At 50.9% G+C, this 22,254-nt stretch overlaps 8 protein-coding genes across 8 annotated transcripts; 4 read left to right on the forward strand and 4 right to left on the reverse strand.

Moving 5' to 3' along the window:
* Positions 1–123: 123 nt before the first annotated feature.
* Positions 124–1,209, reverse strand: NECHADRAFT_53745 (uncharacterized protein; the record flags this gene model as incomplete). The annotated part of the gene is made up of 1 exon (XM_003047337.1): positions 124–1,209. One exon carries the CDS (start codon positions 1,207–1,209, stop codon positions 124–126), a length of 1,086 nt encoding a protein of 361 aa, XP_003047383.1.
* A 644-nt stretch (positions 1,210–1,853) lies between these two features.
* NECHADRAFT_87616 (uncharacterized protein) lies at positions 1,854–4,500 on the forward strand (the record flags this gene model as incomplete). The annotated part of the gene is made up of 3 exons (XM_003047152.1): positions 1,854–2,543; positions 2,642–3,282; positions 3,324–4,500. 3 exons carry the CDS (start codon positions 1,854–1,856, stop codon positions 4,498–4,500), a joined length of 2,508 nt encoding a protein of 835 aa, XP_003047198.1.
* A 919-nt stretch (positions 4,501–5,419) lies between these two features.
* Positions 5,420–7,109, forward strand: NECHADRAFT_54104 (uncharacterized protein; the record flags this gene model as incomplete). Its single annotated transcript, XM_003047153.1, has 2 exons — positions 5,420–6,632; positions 6,688–7,109. Coding segments are annotated over 2 exons (1,635 nt in total), but the record flags the coding sequence as incomplete, so codon positions are not given.
* A 106-nt stretch (positions 7,110–7,215) lies between these two features.
* NECHADRAFT_53725 (uncharacterized protein) lies at positions 7,216–8,231 on the reverse strand (the record flags this gene model as incomplete). The annotated part of the gene is made up of 3 exons (XM_003047338.1): positions 7,216–7,569; positions 7,630–7,806; positions 7,863–8,231. 3 exons carry the CDS (start codon positions 8,229–8,231, stop codon positions 7,216–7,218), a joined length of 900 nt encoding a protein of 299 aa, XP_003047384.1.
* Positions 8,232–10,066: 1,835 nt separating this feature from the next.
* Positions 10,067–11,988, forward strand: NECHADRAFT_53917 (uncharacterized protein; the record flags this gene model as incomplete). The annotated part of the gene is made up of 5 exons (XM_003047154.1): positions 10,067–10,160; positions 10,214–10,374; positions 10,447–10,624; positions 10,678–11,127; positions 11,183–11,988. 5 exons carry the CDS (start codon positions 10,067–10,069, stop codon positions 11,986–11,988), a joined length of 1,689 nt encoding a protein of 562 aa, XP_003047200.1.
* Positions 11,989–12,073: 85 nt separating this feature from the next.
* Positions 12,074–14,142, reverse strand: NECHADRAFT_97740 (uncharacterized protein; the record flags this gene model as incomplete). The annotated part of the gene is made up of 4 exons (XM_003047339.1): positions 12,074–13,498; positions 13,545–13,713; positions 13,781–13,881; positions 13,912–14,142. The coding sequence occupies 4 exons, from the start codon at positions 14,140–14,142 to the stop codon at positions 12,074–12,076; spliced, it is 1,926 nt and encodes a 641-aa protein (XP_003047385.1).
* A 624-nt stretch (positions 14,143–14,766) lies between these two features.
* NECHADRAFT_72998 (uncharacterized protein) lies at positions 14,767–16,997 on the reverse strand. Its single transcript, XM_003047340.1, has 4 exons — positions 16,764–16,997; positions 16,509–16,716; positions 16,097–16,462; positions 14,767–16,044 (listed from the first exon to the last, which is right to left on the reverse strand). Exons 1-4 carry the CDS (start codon positions 16,992–16,994, stop codon positions 14,798–14,800), a joined length of 2,052 nt encoding a protein of 683 aa, XP_003047386.1. The 5' UTR covers positions 16,995–16,997; the 3' UTR covers positions 14,767–14,797.
* Positions 16,998–19,769: 2,772 nt separating this feature from the next.
* Positions 19,770–22,227, forward strand: NECHADRAFT_54309 (uncharacterized protein; the record flags this gene model as incomplete). The annotated part of the gene is made up of 11 exons (XM_003047155.1): positions 19,770–19,875; positions 19,922–19,985; positions 20,039–20,096; positions 20,144–20,330; positions 20,381–20,480; positions 20,537–20,620; positions 20,675–20,912; positions 20,960–21,130; positions 21,178–21,496; positions 21,544–22,040; positions 22,090–22,227. 11 exons carry the CDS (start codon positions 19,770–19,772, stop codon positions 22,225–22,227), a joined length of 1,962 nt encoding a protein of 653 aa, XP_003047201.1.
* Positions 22,228–22,254: the final 27 nt, after the last annotated feature.

Here is a 22,254-nt window from a genome sequence, read left to right on the forward strand (position 1 = left end):
TTTCCTGTCATATCCTTGTTCAAATCATCTGTGACGTTCAAACATCCCATCCCAACGCTTGCATAACACCTGCTTTTAATTTCCCATACTTGGCTCCTTTTTCGCCCGTCGTCCCTCGACATCCTATGTACTCTTCTTCTTAGAACTTCTCACAATGACGCCAAAAATATCCCAGAAAAGCCCAAACCATCCTCGGCTCTTCTCAACGGCATTCATCGCGCGAACCCATCGCCATACAAAAGCCTCCGAGTCGGTGTAGTCTTCCGCATAACAGTCCCAAACAGCCCTCTCGTTCTTCTTGGCGTCGTCCACATCGGGGTCGTCGATGGCCACCTTGGGTCCGATGAGCAGTGCTCTTCCAACGATGGACTCATCGGCAATCAGTCTTGTCGCGGCATCTAGAACGTCGGCGTGTTGGGCGGGTCCAGCGGTTCCAGTGAGGAAAGCAGCTTCTGCGCCGAGAGGGAACATGCTGGACTCGCTAACAAAGTAGGGGCACAGCATTGTCACTCGGACACCGTGCTTCCAAGCAGTTCCTCTCATTGCGCGGAATAGACCAGTGATGGCGTGCTTTGAGGCTGTGTAGTGTGACTGGCCGCAGAGGTGCCAAACACCGGCGTAAGAGCCCAAGAAAAGCAGGCATCGGTCGCGTCCATCAGCCTCGGGCTTTTCATCAGAGTTGACCTTGTCGGATCCGTTTCTAGGCAGCCAGAATAGGGCCAAATTTGCTGTGTACATGGCTCCTGTGATGTTGACATCGAGAATCTTGGTGCTGGGCTTGTATGGCGCATCCGGGTCGGTGGGAATGGCCTCTGGGTTCTCAAACCTGCGATTGGACTTGGGATCGACGATGCCAGCATTAGCCACCACGACATCAATCCCTCCATGAGGCGAAGCCGCCGCTGCAGCCTTGAAAAAAGCCACCTGCGAGTCCCAATCCGTCACATCGCAGTGGAAGAAGTGATGGCTGGCCTTGGGGTACTTTGTCCGCAGCTCGGCGATGAGGTTGTGACCTGCTTCGTCGTTGATGTCGCCAATCATCAAGTTTGCGCCGTGAGAAGCCCAATGGCGGGCAAAGTTGGCTCCAAGACCGAGTGAGCCGCCCGTGATGAGGATGGTCTTACCTGCGACGGTTGAAACGTCGTAGGGGAGGGACGTGTCGATGGGGCCTGAAAGCCGCACGGCTTTAGTGAGGTCGTGATACGCCATTTTTGAGTCGTCTACAGCCACACAGACGATACTAGGCGGCAGAAAAAGTCAAGTTTTTGAGATAAATAGGTCAAGTGAGAAAAGGAATTTCAGCCCTCAACAAAAAAGTGCCGAGGCTACCTCAACAACCATGCCGTGAAACGTGTCGTGTTTGCTTCTGGGCCAAGATTGTGGCTTGATAGCGTTCCTTGATGGGAATAGACCGTCAGCCAACGGGGCAGACTATTGATCGAGACTGGGCTATGGAGGGCACCAAGGCCAATGAGAAAAGCCACTTGTCGCATTTCTTATCGAAATATTGGCTTCAGCTGGTAAATATCCTAGAGTTGATTGGAGTTTGGTTTTTCAACCCTGTTGCAGGAGTTCGTATCCTACGAGGAGCTAGAATCATTCCAGATCCTTTGGCAACATGCGCCTCGATTCTTTTTCCAACGCGTCTTGGCCAGCATCAGCAGAGAGGCATTGCTCGGTTCTGTCGGTAACTTTCTCAACGCCTCGGAACAAGCCATGGCGGACCACGGAATGCAAACGCCCATGTTGTATCTCGTGATGGCTCTTTATGAAACACAAATAAGAATCGCTGCTCTTCAGGTTACTTGTAGAACTCATGTTTTCCAGCACTCTGCGTCCATTCATCCCGCATCATGGCCGATCCATTCAGCATCATTGGCCTTCTTGGCGTCGCAGCCCAGTTCATTCAGCTCGCCGTTGATTTTGGCAGCGACTGGAAAGACGTACCTGATGATACAAGAGCACTCATCACCGAACTCCAGGGTCTTAAAGCTGTGCTGTCGGTAACACACATCAACATCCTCATTCATGATGACTTTCGCGATGCCTTCCTGGGTCGTCGAGCAGTGAGTCTCTCTCATCCAGGCATCGCTGACCCCAACACAACCACGGTAGAAATGGTATCATCGTGCAAGAAAGGGCTCGAAGATCTCCTCAAAGCCCTGAGGCAATGTGAAAGAGGTCATCGAGTTGGATGGCAGCGCATCAAAGGAGCATTTAACGCCAAAGCAACACGAGACAAAGTTGAGGATCTTCACCGCCGATGCGAGATCTTGAACAAGATGGTATCAATCGGCTTTCAAGCTGCGACCTACAATGAAGTCAAGGCGATACGAGAGGAGCAGCGAGACTGGCGCCAGAGCGAAGAGAATAAAGGAGTCCTCGCCTGGCTATCCGGCCTGAGCTTTGAGGACACACACCGAGCTGTCCTCACCAAGCGCCATCCCAATACAGGACAGTGGTTCCTGGATAAGGATGAATTCACGCAGTGGCGGGACGGCCAGTCCAATAAAAAACTTCGGCACTTTGGTGTCCTGGAATGCGTATGTTGAAGTTCCTTCACCTTGCTTTGAGTCGTTCGTACTAATACATGATTAGCCGGAGCCGGAAAGACAGTCATAAGGTACAGACTCATCCCTAGATTTTCTGTTCAGAACTAACAGAACCTAGCTCAGTTGTCATTGATCATCTGCGGCAGCAGTTCGATGATGCTACAATCGGCATAGCTTTCGTATACTGCGACTATAAAGACCGGCTGAACCAGACCCCGAGCAACCTCCTCTCTAGTCTCGCCAAACAGCTCGCGAGACAAAAGCAGGTCTTGCCAAAAGAGGTCAAGGACCTTTACGACAAGCATGCAAACAATGAGACTTTGCCATCTCTGGATGAGTATTCCACTTTGTTTTCGCAACTTGTGACCTCTTTCAGCCAGACTTTCGTCATCGTCGATGGTCTCGACGAACATGTTGGAGAAGAAGATGATGGTTCCCTCAATACGGACTTCATTGACCGGCTACGACAAGTTGAACAGCAAGACGGCATGAATGGTCGCATGAGACTCTTCGTGACTTCGAGGGGGAATGATACCATTCGAGAGCATCTGGATGGATGCGTTTCCATCAACATCCATGCACTGGCCTCAGATATTCGCACTTTGGTGAGATCCCGCATCTCTGATAACAACTTCAGATATTCAAGGGCCCTACGGGAGAACCAGAGAGATCTTGCCGATAAGATTGTTGAGGCGTTGGCAGAGAAAGCTCAAGGAATGTTGGCCTCTCCGTAAACACCACCCTTCTTGCTCTGCGCTTACTCAATAACAGGTTCTTACTCGCGCATCTTCATGTGGATCAACTTGGGAGGCAGACAAACATACGAGACCTCAGGAGAACACTGAATAATTTGCCTAGACCAAGCAAGATCAACAGCCTCTATGAGGGTGCCATGGAGCGAATCAACAGGCAACCAGAAGGAGATAAGAATCTTGCATTAAAAACATTGAGCTGGGTCGTTAGGGCGCGTCGACCGCTCCTCTTAAGCGAGCTACTCATTGCACTTGCTCTCAATCCCGAAGATGATGACCTAGACGAAGACTCCATCCCCGTTGATTCTCTGATTGCTTCACTCACGGCCGGACTTCTCATCATGGAACCAACATCGACCGATCAAGACAAGATAGTTCGACTAGCACATTTCACGGTTGCTGAGTACTTCAATGACGAGGGAAGTCAATATCTCATTTACACGGAGGACCACTTGGCAGAGACTTGCCTCAACTACCTCTTGTTCGAGAACATGGAGCCAGACCTTCCAACGCGTCAGTCCGACCCGCGATATGGCTTCTACGACTATGCTGCCAATCACTGGGGACACCATGTTCAAGCAGCCTCCACCAGCGACCAAAATTCGGTAATGAGATTTCTCAGCAATGAAACCAAGGCCAAGACCTGTTGCACAGCTTTAAACGAATATCTGAACTGGCCCGAATCCAAAGCGTTATATCTCACGGCACATTTTAAACTCGGAGAATCGATGCGTGCTCTTATTACAGCAGGATGCGACATCAACGCCGCAACTCCCAAGGGATGGACCCTACTGTTGTCCTTTGTGGAAAGGGGCCAAGAGGCAGTTGTCAGACTTCTCCTTGATAACGGCGCCGATATCAACCCCAGAGCGACGCAAGGGAACATATCACTGAGGGAACCGCTCGCGATTGCCGCAGAGCAAGGGAACCAGGCTATGGTCCGGCTCCTTCTTGACTATGGCGCTGATCCCAACGCCGAAGTCCAAGGCGGCCAAGAAATCCGGAGGGAAAGGACTGTGCCACTTGTTAATGCTGCAAAGAACGGACACATTGAGGTTATTGAGATGCTACTGGGGATGGAGGGCATCCGTATCAACGAAATGGTTGAAGGTCGCAAGACCGCATACTATTGGGCCATGGTGAGAGGGCACCGCGAGGTGGCCCGGCTGTTGCAGAGCCGTGGCGGGACTCTTTGAGGGATATGCCACGATTTACAGTTTATTAATACGAGTATTGTTCAAATGGCAGGCGAGCGAGCTTCGGACATAATTCAATGCTCAGGAATGGAGTGCAACAGCCGTTGCTCTCAACTTGGTGATATGTGTTGGCCCCAACTGCACCAATTTTCACGCTGGCATTTGTATACAGGCTCCAAGCCCGCGCGCAGTCAAGGAGAGATCCCTGACCTGAGTCTCTTGATGCCGCCGTTGATTGGATACAAGCCCAGAGGTGGATGACTATAGGGTGGTTGAAGGATCTGGTCGAAAGCTACGGAGTACAGCAAGTACCTGCACTAGACAATGTTCAAGCTCAGCTTTGGAATGGAAATGGAAAGTTGTTTCTATTCTACTGTTTGGCTTCCTTCTATTGCTCAAACACCAGATTCCAGTTTGTGTGTTGCTTGTGTTCTAGAAATAAGTTGTGTAGTTTGTGGGCGTGAATGCCGCAATCATCGCACCCCTGCAAATTCTGGTGAACGACACCGATGCACCGTAAACTGCCCCTCTACTGGAAGATGAACAAGCACTCTTTCATCTTGGACCGTGGTCAATTGTCATCTTTCAACATGTTGATTCAACAATGAGAACCCGGAGTTAAAATTGGCCGTTTCCGAACACTACTGTTGTATCGAGGCGTGGCTGCATTAGCTCCATTGCAGGCTGAAGCCATTCCCAGATCCGGACTAGCCACAATTCGCGTTTCAGCTCTTCGAACGCGCTGAAGCCCCTTTTTGTTTCCTGTGTATTGCTTCAATTTGAGGTCGCCAAGATGGCCGACAATGGCCATTCACCAACTGATATCATCACGTATATCGGCGTGCCGTTGGCAGTTTTGGGAGGTACCATTTTCTCGCATAATAAATGAACGCCAAGACTTCCAGACTAACGTGCCAAAGTGCTCCCAATTCTGTACAACACGTTCGCGACTCTTGTCTCTCTATCGCGGATAAAGCGCATGCTTCGGCGTAGTCGTTTGACTGCGCTCACAAGAAGTGACATTGTCAATCGTGTCATCGAGATTGAGCTACCTCGATATGCTGTCATGCCTCTGGATAGGTTCCAGGACCGCTCCGAGTACTGGACTCTTTCAAGGCACCCCAGCTCCATACCCGGCGGTAGTTGGACAACCTTCAACTGGAAGACCCATTCTATTGGAATCAAGACTCAGCGCGTTGAGTATGCTGACCAAGTCCGCCAGCCTCAGGTCGAGGTTGCCTTTGATGAGCTGGTATGTTATCTGCTGGATCTGGGAGCCGTACCGAACCCACATGGCTGGAAATTGCTTCGATCGACAGGACTTTGGACTCCGGTAGGGTGCTCTCTCATGATGTCTCCGGATGGCCGGGAAGACGCCCTGACAGTCGCGCTGTCAAACGACTCGGATGGTAACCTTTCCTTGGCCGTGGCGTGGTCGAGCTCATGGATCACGAGGGATTATTCTAATCTGCCACCATACTGGGTGAGACTGCCGGCACCGCCTCAGAAACAAGAATGTACCGATCAAGGTGGAAGCTCCGAGGCCGCAGGTTCATCGCGACGGGGGTCAGAGGAAGGCCTCGCCAAGCCAGAAAAGCCGGACAAGGGAATGGACTCGATCGAGTTGGACTCAATCCACCAAGAAAACTCGCCTCAATCTAACAAGGCCATCACCTGTCAGATTGCAATGTCTGGCCTCGTCACAGCATTAACCGAACAAACACATTACGGCAACCAAAGCAACTTCAACCTCGATAGCTTATATGTCGACCACTTGCGCATTCATCCCACAAAATCGGCTGGAGTGTGGTTTGCCAGTGCAGCTACGGCCTTTGGAACCTCGAGTCAGACTATTCTTTGGAACTATAAGATACCAGACGAGATCCTCTACTTCGCCAGAAAAGAGACAGTGCCATGCGGTGTTCTTGTAGTTTTGGGCATGGTTGATGAATCCGAGACACCAGACTGGGCAACAAAGCACAATGATTACGGGGCATCAATTGACCAGTTTGCGAGGAGGAGCCAGGAACAGCGTGCGGCGATGGCTGCGGAGGCGCGAATGGCTCCTGCTCAGCGGGAGGCGGCAGTGCGGGAGAGAATGCGCAAGGAGACGGAGCAGAGGATGCATGACAGTAAGTGTAGTGTTGTGCGCTTTTTATCCGACTAGAACGTACTGACAACAAATAGTGCGTGATAAGATGAGGGCCGACCAACAACGGCGCGACCAACGTATGATGGAGGCACTTCAAAGTCCCAAATGGGATACAAAGCTTGTTGCCGAGCACTCTCTCCAGTGGCTCAAGGCCAACGGGCACTGGGATGCCTCACTGACGCTCAAGGGCGTTGTAGGCTTCATGCTGCACCGAATGGTTCTCAATGGAGAGTTTGCTTCTAATATCTGCAGAATGCTGGACTTGTGGAAGGCCTGGGGTGATGTTGGGGGCATGAGGCAGTCGGACTATCAAGCCGTTCAAGATGATAAGCCTGGGTTTGCGAACGCGACGCTGCTGGTTGCTCTGATCAGAGATACGTCAACGGCTGCAGAGGGCACGGTTTCCATGGACTTGCAGGAGTGTCTTCGGATGTGGAGAAAGGTTCGCCTCGGATAGAGTCATCTGAAAATCTAGACTACCTGTTTTCAAGACGTAACATGACACCAATTTATCAAACCAACGGGCGCAGCTCTTTCTATCCCCTCGCATGCAACCAGTATATCTACTGCGTATACAAGGGCCTCAGAGCCTCGACCAGCTCAACCTTTCCTTGGACAGTCCTCTCATTGGTGCCGAAATCACCCGCCATGATGCCACCAGGGAGGGCAGAAGTCGTCATCCCCACAAAGTCGTCGATATGAGCGGTTGGGATCTCCCGAGCGAAGAACTCTGCAAGATTATCCTTCTCAATAGGAATGACATTGACCTTCTTGCCGGTGACTTCCTCGACCGCTTCCTTGACGTCGAGTGCGCTGTAGTGTCTGGGGCCGTATAGGTCAAAGAAGTAAGGGCTGACGTCCTTCGGAGCTGCGAGCAGGGCGTCTGCGCAAGCCCGGCCGATATCTCTAATGCTCACCTAGAATAAAACATTAGCGTGCTTGAACTTATCAGAATTTTTTGTGAAGGGCAATATTACCATAGGAATCTTGTGGTCCAGAGGCGTAATCACGGAGTAGATGACGGGTGGCTCTGCTTGAGTCGTCTCAAAGGCATGAGACCAGTTCTCTTGGAAATATCCCGGCTTGACAATGACCACCTCGGGCACCGAGTCCTTGAGAATGTTATCCGAAATGTGGTTCAAGCGCAATAGACCCTATGATATTGTTAAGCTGGTTGGTCAAAGAGATGGTGTTATCAAATGGGACCTACGATGCCATGGTCGTACTGGGCACCCATGGAAGAGAACAGGAGCAGCTTCTTAACGTTGGGGGATTTCTCAAGGGCTTCCTTGACATGAGTAGCGGTTTTAACGCCCCACTCTCCCTGATCGGTTCCATCGTAGGTCGGTGGTGGGACATAAAACACGGCATCAGAGTGAGAAAAGTCGAGCCCTATTCCGCTTGCCACATCGCCCTGTGTGGCCTCGAACCGTTCATGGTTTGAAAACTCAGCAGGAATCTTGGAAAGATCGCGGTAGATACCGTGAATCAAGGGCTTGGAATCCGATGCGAGCAAGTTGCGGATAGTCTCTTTTCCGGCCTTGCTTGAGGCTGGGAGGACTGTGATGCGAAGAGTCATGTTGATAGTGTTGAAGGGAGATGATGATAATAAGATTGGTGATGCTATTTTCGTATAATGCTCTTTGGAGGGTTTAAATACCTTTTATAGTCTTCATCATGTCAACTCTGATTGTTAAGTGTAGTCCGGCAACCCGCGGGCGCCGGCGGACGGCCGAGATCCGCGCCGTCAATGTCCGCATGCGGGGCCACCTTCTTGCGGAGTTTGACCCCGAGGGAGACGATAATCCTACCGATGCCGTCGGCTCGGGTGAATCAAGGGTGGAATCTTAGTCACGATGAATTTGTCTTGAATAATACCTAGGTGGTGCCATGCTGACATCCCACTAACCACATTCCCAGTCGGTCTGGAGTGGGCGAGCCTGTTAATGAGCGCAGTGTAGAAAATGATGGACATTCTCTCACACGTAGAATTGAATGGGTGTCCCAGCTCTCTATTCTTTGAAGGCAATACTGTCTCATAGGTTTCGTCTTCAATTGTACTTCCTCTTTCTTGGAAAGAATAGATAAGGTAGATCCCTTCCACCACTTCAAGTTTGACATCTCAAACATCCCCTCGAGAATAATATTATGGCTGCTGTTGCCAATTGGAACGTTTTACGTGCCCTCATCCATCAGAACAGGCTCCTCCGACGGGGTCCAAAAGCTGGTGGTTTAGTTCTTCTCGATTTCAACGCGCGCTGTGATAGTTGGTCTGTAGCTCGGTGAATCCCTGGAGTTCCTCTGGTCACCGGCGAGTGATTTGCGACTAGCGCAATACATGTGCTTCTACCGCCTCAACGCTGCTATGGTTTCTTGTATCTTTAATGCCGATGGCCACGATAGGGCTCTTATTATGGCCCTCGTCAATGACGGCGAGGTCACTCAGCTCGGACGCCATGTAGGAAAAACTATGCGCGGAGGGGGGCAATGCCTAGCAATTAGTCTTCTTGTACTATCTGTAACCACTGCGGATATACTCCCCGTATAGGGCCTTTTGCCCATCAACCCGGGTGTTAAGAAAGGGAGGGTTATCCTCAATTAGAATAGGGAAACACCAGGGCAAATTACTCCTAGAGCTGCTCGGATTATTGTACTTGAGCTGACATCAAAGCGGGCTGAGTTTTCATGCAATCAGGGTCTACATGGCTATTCAAATTGAGGGTACTAGGTTATGAAGAAGAAAATGTGGTTGCAGACGTAGCCGTTTGTATTATTCACAACCACACAGCGAGGAGGACGATACTATGTCGCTCGATAGCCGAGGTCTATTCTCCCGTGTCAAGTTCAAATGCCCTAGGGAGCTCCAGTGCGGAGCTCAAAACCTTGCAATCTTACCATGTGATCCATGTTTCACAGACTGGGCAGATGAAAGAAGACGGAGCCGCATGACGCAAGTCGTCCGATCCGTAGTTAGCATACACTCCTTGCATCTGAATCACACATATGCAACGTTAAATACCTCAAGCGGGCCCTATAGAGACAATTTCTCACATCTTCTCTCGATAGAATCCTCAATTATGTAATACTGCCAAGGTCAACCCCTGTCCCGATGTGACCTGCATGTCTCACAGCGGGATGCCGTGATGCATACACGAGCAATCTTACCTGGAACACTCCCCTCTCCGTGCGGGGTCTGGCGGTATTTTCCTCCAAGACAGGGCGATCCGAGAGAGATTCATAAGCATAAAAGCCGACGCAGTGATAGACCATGGCCGATCCGTCTAAGCTAAACTCTATCGCCTCCTCCACGACACCATGACTTCACTCTTTTCGATGACGGGGCTGCTCCGGCTGATGCTTCTTTTTGGATCCGCGTCGGGTCTGAAGAAGCCAGAGCATCATGTTCAGCACAGTATGGAGTCTGTCTTGGATAAATACGACTATATTGTTGTTGGTGGTGGGACAAGCGGATTGGTGGTTGCTAACAGGCTGAGTGAGGACCAGAGCAGTGAGAGCACTCCCCCGCAGCTGTTGTCAGCAAAGACTGACGATGGATCACAGAAACCGTCTTGGTCGTCGAATATGGCGACTTTGCCAACACCATCAACGTTACGGTGCCCTATTTTACCACTTTAGATCAAACACCTCGGCTTTACAACATGACATCTGTCCCTCAGGTTCATCTAGACGGTCGCACCAGCAGGATGCGTCTCGGAAGCGTGGTTGGAGGAAGCTCGACCATCAACGGTATGGCTTGGGATAGAGGGTCTTCAGTCGACTACGATTCTTGGGAGCAGTTAGGAAATCCCGGTTGGGGATGGAAGACTCTGCTCAAGTATTTTCGCAAGTCATCGAGGTTCTCTCCCCCAGCTAAGGAATACGTTGACAAGTATGGTTATACATGGACTCCCGAGTCATATGGACACGGCCCAATTAAAGTTGGATATCCATCCTGGCAATGGCCAGGGGCAGGTAAGTTGCCTTGGAAAGATCTTGGTTCAGATGGCTAATCATTTCTCTTGCAGCTATGCAAGCGGAAGCTTGGACAGAAGATCTGGATGCAGACATCTTACGTGATGGCGCTGATGGAAAGAACGTTGGCCTGGCTTGGATCCCCCAGAACTCTGGTGGTAAAGAAGCAACACGGTCAAGCGCAGAGACGGCCTACTACCAACCAGCCAGTCGTCGCCCGAACCTCCATCTGCTGGTCCGACATTACGGAGCTCCTATCAAGTTCAACGGCAACATCACGACAGGCGTCGAGATTGCTAGCCGAGACGGGGGACCATCGAGGTGCATCTTATCCAAGAACGTTATCCTCGCTGCAGGAGCCATTAACACTCCTCGGATCCTGCAGCTGAGTGGCATTGGGCCTAAGAAGCTGCTCGACTCGCTTGATATCGATGTTGTTGTTGATGCACCTGGAGTCGGGGCTAACTTCCAGGACCATCCGACCTTTAACATGATTTATGAGTGTATGTGAACGCTGCCACTTTCTCGAGGTCATTACGGCTGACCGGTTTCATCTAGTCAACAACAAGAGTGTCCCAACTCGCGATCTTATGAATGACCCTGACTTCTATGACGCCGCGTGGGAGGAATATGTCACTAACAAGACCGGGCCTTTCTCGCACGCATGGGGAAACTATATCTCTTTCTCATCCCTTCAAGACCTTGATCCGGACTTTGAGGCCATAGCCAAGAGCCTCGAGGATCAAGAGCCGTTGGAGCACTTGCCTGCCATCTACGCCGAGAACCCCTCTCTCGTCAAGGGTTTCCTCAAGCAGCGTCGAGTTTTGCAGTCGCAATTCCTCAACCCTGAGGCTGGAATTCTGGAAATCGTCTTTAGCGGTTCGATCGTTGTCCCTGTTGCTCTTCAGAAGCCTCTATCCCGAGGCACCATCTTCATCAACACCACCAACGCGGACCCTTCCATCTCACCGCTCATCGACTTCAACACAGCCGCCAACCCGGTTGACATGCACATCGTGATGCGAGCCCTCACCAAAGCCCGCCAATTCATGGCCGCAGAGAGCGTTGCCTCTCTTGAACCTGTCGAAGTATCTCCCGGACTGACTCTTCAGGATGAGGTTGAGATTCAGACGGCCATGCGAAAGACATTCCTTAGTCCCAGTTTGGACCATCCTGTTGGAACAGCTGCTATGATGCCGCGAGAATGGGGAGGTGTGGTTGACACAAATCTCCGGGTGTATGGTGTTGAGGGGCTATGGGTGGTTGATGCGAGCGTGATGCCTCTGCTTCCGGCGGCTCATACTCAGGCTACGGTGTATGCTGTGGCAGAATATGCAGCAGATCTCATCAAGGGCAATAGCTGAAATGGCGAAAGAAGAATAAGGTGAGGGCTCGTGAAGCGGCAATGCGTTTATGATCTAACACATGATACTGGGTAATGAGCCCCATTTACACCAATACAACTTCGGAATCGCCTAAATTGCCAAACCAGTCCATCTTGTACAGTTGAAACAGTCCTAAGCGCTGAAACCTTCCATTGTCTCCCTTGCGAAGCATGAGCCCCTCCTCAGCTGTCAGTTGCAAACACCATACCTCTTGAACACTCTCCTCGGCCAAGTCAAATGCTCCAAGAGCTACGAAGAGCGCCAGATCTGAACTGAAGGCACCTTCTTTCAACTCCTTGCGTCCAAGCAGGGTCTTTTGGCGAAGCATCCCTGGACCCGGCTTCTTCTGTCTTCGCAACGTGTCGACGAAATCATCTGCAGGCGTTTTCGTAATTATAAAGGCTTCTTGAATACGTCCTACAAGCTGTAGTTCGCAAGATGGCATGTGCAGAATGTTGGCATCGCAGTGAGTATCTGTTGTCCAGCGATCAGGGTTTCGTAGCTTCGGCTTCGCCTTGAAGAAATCTTCCCCCTGGTACTGTTTTATCTTTCCCTGAAGTGTTTGCTTCGACAGTGGATAGATACCGCCTTGAATGGAAGCCCAAGACCAAGACGGCGCCCTAATAACTGGGGCGGGTGCGAACCTGGTTGGTCGTGGTCGCGTAGCTGATCCGAAGAAGGGACTGCTCACTAAGTAGCCAGGCCTCCACAAGAGACAGCGGACAAGGTCACACTCCCAAAGGCCAGCCAAATATCTGGACCCAATGGCTCTGGATACTGGTTCCGCGATCGAGGCAGTGGCTGCGAAGATGTCATGTGGGTTTGACAGTTGGCGCTTGGAGAAGTCAATCAAGACCCCGTCCCAGAATTGCAGGAGTCGATCTCTTTTCGACGACATGTCTTTATCGGCCTGGCTCAGGATAGCGTGGAGAGAAGAAGGCTTCTCCTCTTCGTAGTTGCGATCCTCCGAGTAGCTGCAACATCGACACAAGAAGTAAAGCTGTTCCTTGCCAAAGAAGACTATGCGACGGCTCCATTTCTTCTCTTGGAGGCACCATCCGCGGGTTTCGACGACACCGTAGTCCGAAGACCTTCTCAAACCTACAAGAACATTTCCCTGGCCTTCGTCCAAGGGTATCTCGCAGCAAGGAGCAGGCTGTTTATAGTCGTTGATAATAAAGGAGTTGCGAGCATCTGCCGATCTTCCTGCTGAAACGGTAAGAGTCGAGCTGCCATAGACTCTAGCCATTAGCTTCGATTCACGTTCCCAATCCTCTTTGTTGCCTTGGATGATGCATAATGCATCGATCCAAACGAATTGGATACCTAGCGAACGAGCTAGACTCAGCGTGTCACGGTGTGCAGCCACCAGACGAGACTCATCCATCCCGTTCAGCATATCCTCCATAGTGTTAGCGTTGAGGGTGTATGTATCTGTCGCAGGGCCCAGCAATAGGATAGGGCGAGGTATTTGTCTTCCATGTTGGGGCTAGTGATGATAAGTCGTGGGAGCCGTTTTTTTGGGGATTGCCCACGTCAATGACCCTAGTTGGCATTCTGTACGTTCCCTTAAAGTCGCAGGCTCGATGGAACTTTATACATCCTTGGAGGAATTGTTGGGTGATGGTGATATAAGTATCAGGTCTATGCTCTGCTGTGCAAATTCGCCCAGGCGTGCGCGAACCTGCCAAGGTTCCCTCTTCTCTAGAGAATCTATCAGTTCAACGTTCTTGGTACTTCTTCCACTTTTGATAAAAAAGAAGATGCTGACCCATAGACAGAAAGGTTTATATGGTTGAGGCCAAAGCTACTTTCCCTCTGACCAGGAAGGGGAGAGACCCTCCCGCAATACACGCTGATCTGTGGCTGAGTCTGTCAGGCATGGTAGTCTCGGAAATGTACATAAATCCAGATACTTGGTTCAAATTCGCTGACTCCCTCTGGGGCTTTATCTTTGAGCACAGATTCTATCTGCGATGTTGTCCATTCTTGTTGAAAGCCCGTCCAGCAGAGCAGGCAGAAGTCGCAGCCATCTTCGGCGCTTCTCTTGAGGGACACAAGGTCAGGATGAAACTCTTGGTAATGACGTTCCACGCTGATGGTAAAGGCACGGCAAAACGTGCATCGAGACATGTTTGCTGGGTCCCGTGGTTCGTCAAGAGCATCGAAGTGAGGTTGCTACGTGTCAGCCTAATATTTATGCCGCACTTAACTCAGCCTTGGGACTGGTACCCAATAGATGGATTTTGCGAGCGCCATGAGGCTCCCAGGCTCCCAGCCTCTAGGCATTCTCTCGCCACCAATCACGCGTCTTTTGAGGATAGGTGAGCCGAGTGAAGGGCTAGGGAACACGTGTAATTCGATAATTCGACACAGGAGCGCCTGCTTGTCATTTAATTATGAGGTCTTTGGGTCTGGCATAATAATATGCTGTGCAACATCTGAAATGTCCTTGTCTTTGTATAAGGGGATAAACTCGCTTAAATTGTCAACAGCGGTAGGACGAACAGAGCCAGCCCCATCTGGCGTCAGACAGCGACCGGAGTCTGGCAGACCAGTTTAAAAGTTCCTGGTAATATGGCGAGTGAATGGCCGGTACGGGGTTCTGTTTCCCACCCCGGAATGGCCTGAATATGGGGTTTGCTGTGCTCATTTTGCCCAGCCCGTCGAGCCGTTGTAATATAAAGCAATTCATCATAGCGTGGTGAGAAACAAGGCAATGAAACAGAAGTATGGTGACGCTACAGATTGTGAAATAGGGAACTTGAATCTGTCTAATCTATTCAAATTACAGCTTGGAAGCCACTGTTGACTCGCACCCACACCCTACATCTGTACCCTCTGCAGCCTTCTTCGACTCAATCAGCGTGCTCTGGTTGAAACCCTGCTCACTAGGCGGTACGTCCAACGCGGGGTTTTTGGTAAAGAAGTTGACAGGCTTCAGATGCACCTTGAGAATCTCAACAGGCATGACGGGAAAGTCCTCAATCCTTGGCACATGGTTGATACCAAACTGCACCCAAAGAACAATGTCGGACTCTGGGGTCAGCGTCTCGCTCCTTTCTGCCCAGGTGCGTACACCTGTGCCACCGCGTGACTGGTTCGTGTACCAGCCGCCGGCAAATAGCTCGCGGTCGCGGTGCGTGGTGACGTAGATGTTGTGGTCTGCGAACTCGGCGCGGCGGAAGTTGAAGCTCTCGTTGTCGCTCATGAGCTTCTGGAATGGGGGAGCCATGATCTTGTAGCCGACTGGCTTACCGTTGACTGGGTTCAGCGAGTTGGGATTGGTGATCTTGAAGGTTCGGTTTTGCTCAAAGTCCAGGTCAAGTCCTGCCGTCTTTTCAACCTTCTTTTCCACAAGTTCATAACCGATGCCGTGAGCATTCCAGTTAGGGTCTCGCGGCATCTTGTGAGTCTCCGAGTAGACTAGCTGATTTGTGTGTCCATCAATCATAGGGTCGATACGCAGGGAGAAGATGTGCTGGTGAAGGCAAGCAAGCACACCAGGGTGCACAACCGTTCCAAAGGACACACCGGTCTTGTTCAACTCGTGGTCAAGTGGCTGAGTCGACAAGATTCCTGTAGCTCGTACTTCGTATGTCAACTCTCCAGCTTGGTTGAAGATGAACATGAGAATGTACTCGTAGTTGGAGACTGTGATGATGGACTGAAGAACGAGCTCACGGGACCGGACAACAGCAGATCGGCCGGTTCGGTAGTTGACATGCTTCCAGCCGATACCGGCATCTTGCTCATGAATGCAGATGCAGTTCTCCTTGGGCAAAGGCTCGCCCCTGTCGTCGCAGATGACGCCGCTGAGGTACTGGATGCTGCCTAGGCAATCACAACCAAGTTGGAGGTTGTTGGCTGTGGTACCAGCTCCGACATCGCCGAGATCAAAGGCTGCCTTTTTATGGAAAGGGTGGCGTGGATCAGCATAGGGCACGGTCATGTCGGAGAGCGATAGTCTGTAGAACAGAGGCCGGCCGTCGTACTTCACGTTGTATAGTACCATGCCCTCACGCTGGTTGAAGCCTTGGCAATGTCAGTACTCGTGATGATCTTCTGAGTGAATGTGCCAACTCACCGATAAAGAAATTCCACTTCTGCCACTCCAAAATATGACCAGTCTCGCCAACAGGTGTCACAGTGAAACTGGCACCCTCAGGCTGCAAGACACGAAGCGGCTTGAGGTCCTTTCGCAATTCCTGGGCCTCTGGAATGTACTCGTTGGCAGGTGCTGGCTGATACGGAGCAGGGGGCTTGATGGTGTTGTCTGCACCAGTGGGCATAGTGTCGATCCGAACCACCTTGTACTCGGTGCATTCAATGACCGGAGAGATGGGTAGTGGGAATGCGTAGTGGTTGGAGTCAGGCTCTGAAGAGTTGGCAGGGTCTCGCATGTACAGGAAAACCTGGTACATTCTCTGGTCATCGTCGACACCATCAGATCCTGTGGTTGTAAGTACGTGCAAACGTCTTATGAATAGGTCTCTTACCGTAGATCCAAGGATCCGCGCATACGACAGTGCCCTCGGGTAGCTTGAGCTTCTCGAGCTCTGCCAGCACCTTGGGGTCCTCCAGGGCAACCTTTTCGATCACCTGGGCCTCATCATAGTCCGCATTACCATGCAGATAGGGACCGAGCCTAACATTGCTCTCGACGGTCCCAGTTGTCAAGTTGACAACAGCTTCATGAAAAATGTCCTACAACTCTCAGTAACCGTGCAGAAATCAGTGTTAGGCAATCTTACAGTCTTGCGGACATAGTACGCAACAAAAGCTCGACGGTCGAGAGGAGAAGGTGATCCCTTTTCAAGAGCTGCCAGATACGGCCCCAGTTGCTGCTTTGGAGGTTCGCTGAGGGTGATGACCTTGAATTTCAGAGACACCGATGCCGGCCATGCACCCTGCACTAGGCGTGCACTAGCCTGAATCTCGGAGCCGGAGAGAGGGCAAAGAGGATGGGGAGGAGGGCTGGACATGGTGTAACAATAGAGCCTCTAGGGCAGAAACTTAAAATGAAGATGAAATGGTGTGATCAGAACCAACAAGTGAAGCCGAGGAGACGGTATTTGAACCCCAGAGACAAGATCTGGATCTCGTGGATGACACCTCCTCCACGTTCCCCTCCAACCCCTCCTCAACGTCCCGCATCTCGTAAAATATCCACATTTGGTCATGGTGATGGCGCAATTATCGATGATTGGTCCGTCGACGCCAAACTTCCAGACACGGATAAGCGTGACGATATGGATTTTTAAACTGCGCGATAGCTACTTTTCTGGGTAAGGATCCTCGCTTGGTTATCTTCAGGGCATTGGCTTGGCTCGTTGTCCGCACATGCCGGAATCAAAGCCGCTCTAGATGGTTCAGTTGTGGTTGCCGGAAGGATTTAAGAAAGGATTTAGAGCTAGAGTTCTTGGCTTTGCCCTGTTATCTTGTCTGTTCCGTTGCGAGTGTCTTATCGCTTGGCTTACAAACCTCGCACTTGTCTCCAACACCCGTGTTGTCAGTCAACCTTGTGGCTTCTTTCTCCAACAAGTGACACTTCGCCGCCAGCTGCATGTCTCACAACGCTAACTACCTACAGAAACAGCCAGTTTTCTTCTCTCTCCCAAACAAACTCCAACCATGATTTATCCCTGCTTCCATCACTGTCCCGAGCCCAGATCTTATCAAGCATCCTCGCCGCATTTCTTGCATTGTAACAGCACGATGATACCCAGATATGTCGAAAGGTCGCTCTCACTGCTTGTTTTAGATCTGGGCGCTCCGTTTCTGCCCCAAGAACAAACGCCGGCCAGACTAAGCTCTTGATATGAAAGTCGTGTGGTGGTATCGAGAGCATGTGGGCTATTCCACGTTGTGTTGTGTCGAGGATGTCGGATTCAGATAGATATTGGTCTTTAGAGGATGTTCCGATGATGTGAGAAGCATAAACTTCAATCGCTGCCTTGTAGGTGCAGGCAAGGTGGTATCGTGACTCGTAATGTTGTTGATATGGGAAATCCTTGGCCCATGTTGACGGCGAAAAGGCGCCAAGGCAGCTACAAAGGCTGGCAATCGTATCTTCTCGTTCGGGGACTGAGTAATGGACCGAGCGTAGGGAATCAATGACAGATAGCAGGTAAAGAAGTTCCGCCGGACAGCCAACCCAGGTTTGGTGTTCAGAGTGTCGAAGAGTTTGTAGAAATGAAGGGTCCAGGCAGGCTGGTGGTCGGCTGGAGAGGTTTACTGGCGCCAGTGTCGCTCCCATGATCCCAAATCTGCCACACATATTAGCGAAGAAATGATCAATCAGGGCCATTCTCCTACGTCGTGCACGCTGTGTCAAAGTATGTGAGCCACCTGGCCGAGTCCGAGTCTCCCCTTGATGCTGACTTGCGACTTCTAATCATTTCTTCAGCACCGCGCAGATGATGTTTCCACCCTCGACCTCCAAACTCGACAACATCCAAGCAGACAAAGAGTATGACTGCTGCAATAACCGCGTCGCTGTTTCTCTCGGGGTGGACTTGGAGTTCGTGTTTTAAATACTCGAGGGCTTTTTGCTTGTGTGACAAGGCCGTGCTCAGAGAATTGCCGTAATTGGGCTGGTTCTTTTGCCAGTCATGGTCTTCTGGTGAGTACCAGTCCTCCGAAACCTGTGTGGGAAACCTGTTGCTGTCCGACGGGGCTTGGATGTGATTAATCACGATCCGATGCGTAAAGTGGAAGGCTGATATCGAGACCATGATGTGGGACAAGGCGTGACTACCAGGCATGAGAGGCATCAGTGCCAAGAAGGGGTTCGCTGACGGATTGTTGTAGACAACGCATTCTTTTGACAGCTCGACATCGACTGACTCGTCAGTTCAGTACGCATCAGGGGGAGTGAACGGAACTCACAGTAGCGTATGTACTGTCGGCAATCTTGTGACAGGTCTTGCAGCCCAGGTTCAACAAGTGGCCAGGATACTGTCACAGGGGAGGGACGCGCCTCTCGCTCGCCATGTTCGCCTGACCGTGGCTCCGGGGACAGTAAACGAACTTTAGAGTCAGGCCTTCTGCTGAATTCATCAGCTGTGTCGAATGTGGCCTTGCCCATCATCTTTCCCCTGCTCGCCATACTGTTCGTCCACACCAACCTCTTCCTCCGCTCATACCCCAAACACCTCAACTTGAGATCCGCACATCGCTGACACGTCGGAAGAAGCCTGTCACACTTGACCCGCCTCTGCCGGCACGTCCGACACGAGTTTGGCGCGTGGCCGACGTCCTGCATAGCCGTAAATCGAACGTTTCTTGCCACGAGGTTGGAGCTGAGGCATGCAAAATCCTCGAGGCAGGCAAGGGGGCTTCTCTTTAACCCGGTAGTCCGGGAAAGTTGGCGATGGTGCGATCGGCGTTAAACCGTGTTTGGAAGCCAAGACGCGACCCCTGTCGAAACCCCAGATTTCGCTATCTTGAATAAAAGGGATGATGGCTGTCTTTTCAGGATATAGATGTAATTGCCATTATATCTCATTGGATCTCTTGCTTGACGACATTCTGAATTATAATAGCCTCATCATGTCTCGGTTCAAGATGACTGCAAGGGTGCGATCTCGTCATCTGTCTTTGATGTGAGCACTACCTCATTGACGGTGTCCGTGTGTGACCCCGTGAAACACTATAAGGAGGGGATTTTCTGCTTGATTAACATCAGGGCGTTTCTCACTTGGACTCTATATCATATCTTCCTTCCTTGAAGTCAAGTAAAGTCAAGTAAAGTCAAGATGGCGCTCAGTCATCGTTCGGACGAGACTCCAGAAATCCCATCCCCACTCCCGCAATCCGTTGGATATGGTGTCGTGGTGGCCGCTGGACTTGCTTTTGCCTTTGGTTCGTTTCTTTTTACGACTGTATCTGGCGCGAGCTAACTGGATAGGCATGATTGGAGTGACAGCTATTTTGAAAAAGACTCTCCACGAAGACAACTCCAAAGCCGAGACGTACGAGGCCACCCCACTACCCGGTGCCGATAAATGCTGAAAGCTAAATACAGATTCATGGTCGCAAATCGTCGAGTCCGAACTGGCCTTGTCGCATCTGCTGTTGTATCGGTACGTCGAAATCATCCCGGGACGTCAAAATATCTAACGATGGGCAGTCCTGGCTCTGGAGTACAGCACTGCTCAGCTGCGTCTTTGTTACTTACAGCTATGGTATAAGTGGTGCCTTTTGGTATGGTGCAGGATGCTCCACCATCATCGTCTTCTTTGGGTATCTTGGTGTCGTGTGCAAGAGCCGCATTCCCGAAGCGCACACCATCCTAGAAGTCATTCGGATTCGATATGGTATGTCTACCAAACTTGAATAGGCCTCTTTCCGTTAACTTTGTCAATAGGCACCGTGGCACATCTCAGCTTCACCTTTCTGGCAGTGGTCAACAACCTTCTGAACACCATCAACATGATTCTAGGCGCATCTGCTGCCATTTCGTTCCTGTAAGAATGTCTTTAGCCTCATTGAAAAGCCAACAGAAGCTGACAATGAGAAACAGAACTGGAATGCACATCATGGCTTCAACTTTCTTGCTACCGCTTGGTGTGGTTCTGTATACACTTGTTGGAGGCATCAAAGCTACGTAGGTTGTTCTGCGACAGCTCTTCACTCTCGGTGACTAACCTAGACCCTACAGATTCCTAACTGATTACATCCACACCTTCATCATCCTTATTCTCTGTTGCTGGCTCACAGCCAAGGTCATCGCCTCCGAGTACGTGGGATCGATCGGCGGCCTTTACGATCTCGTTGTTGCGGCACAAGAGTCACATGTCATCGAGGGCAACTACAAAGGCTCCCTTCTCACCATGACATCTCAGCAAGGTATCTTCTTTGCCATCATTCTTCTCGTCTCCAACTTTGGAGCAGTAGTCGTAAGTCTGCCTTGTTAGTGGAGAAAGCAGAAGCTGACATTTTTTAGATGGATACAGGTTACTTTTTGAAGGCTTTTGCGGCATCGCCTAAGGCTGTTGTGCCTGGGTACGTCGTGGGCGGCATCTCGTACTTCAGCGTTCCCTGGTGCCTTGGCACTGTGGTCGGAATGGCTTCCCTTGGCCTTGAAGCCTTGCCCATTTTTCCGACATACCCGAGGGTAAGTAAACCAGCGTCTTTCCAAGTCATCACTAAGATTTTTGATAGGCTATGACACCGGCGGAGGTTACGAATGGTCTTGCCTTGCCCTATGTTGCGGTCGCAGTCGCTGGTAAAGGAGGCGCCGTTGCAGTTCTTCTGATGACATTCATGGCTGTCACATCGACATTGTCCGCACAAATCATCGCCGTCTCTTCGATCTTGACTTTTGACATATACCGCGTTTACTTCAACAGAGAGTCCAGCAACGAACAGGTGATCCGCTGGGGGCACATAGGAGTGGTTCTGTTTGGTGTCGTGGCCGCTGCATTCACCGCCATGTTCCATTACATCGGTGTCGACATGGGGTGGACTCTGTACATGTTGGGTAAGGAATCTCGGGTGCAATTGAATCTCATTGCTGATCTCTTATAGGTGTCCTCACATGTCCTGGTGTCATTCCCGTCATCTTCACCATCATCTGGCGCAAGCAAAGCAAGATTGCTGTCGTCACCTCTGCCTTCTTGGGCATGGGAACAGGCCTCGGAGTCTGGCTCGGCACTGCATACGCCTTCTCGGGAGAAGTCTCAGTCGCATCTACCGGAGGAACTCTGCCCTGCATGTACGGCACAGTTGCCTCGCTGTTTAGTCCCATGCTGTATAGCATTGTCATCTCGCTGATCCGCCCCGACAACTACGATTGGAACGACTTTAAAGAGGAGAAGCTGGTCATCGACTCGGACGAGAATGACCAACAGCAATCCTCCCAAGACAAGTCAGTTACGAGCAGCAGCACGATTGAGATTCCACAGGATGACACACAACGTCGATGGGCAAGGTATGCTCTTTGGTGGGCCATTGCCACGTTCCTTGGGCATTGGGTCCTTTGGCCACTTCCTATGTATGCCGCAAATTACGTCTTTAGCAAAACAGTACGTCTCCCCTTTTGTCTTTTCTTTGCAGTGTCTGACAATTCTCTAGTTCTTCACTGCGTGGACTGTGGTGTCTCTCATCTGGCTGTGGTGGACATTGCTTGCAGTAGGATTCTATCCAATCTGGGACGGTCGTGAGCAGATCAAGGCTGTTGTGCGCAACATCTGGAAGCTCTGGCGCTCGTAAGCCTTTACAAGTTCTTACCTCGATGGT

This window comes from Fusarium vanettenii (genome assembly GCF_000151355.1).
Source record: "Fusarium vanettenii 77-13-4 chromosome 12 genomic scaffold NECHAsca_15_chr12_5_0, whole genome shotgun sequence".
NCBI classification, from domain to species: Eukaryota; Fungi; Ascomycota; class Sordariomycetes; order Hypocreales; family Nectriaceae; genus Fusarium; species Fusarium vanettenii.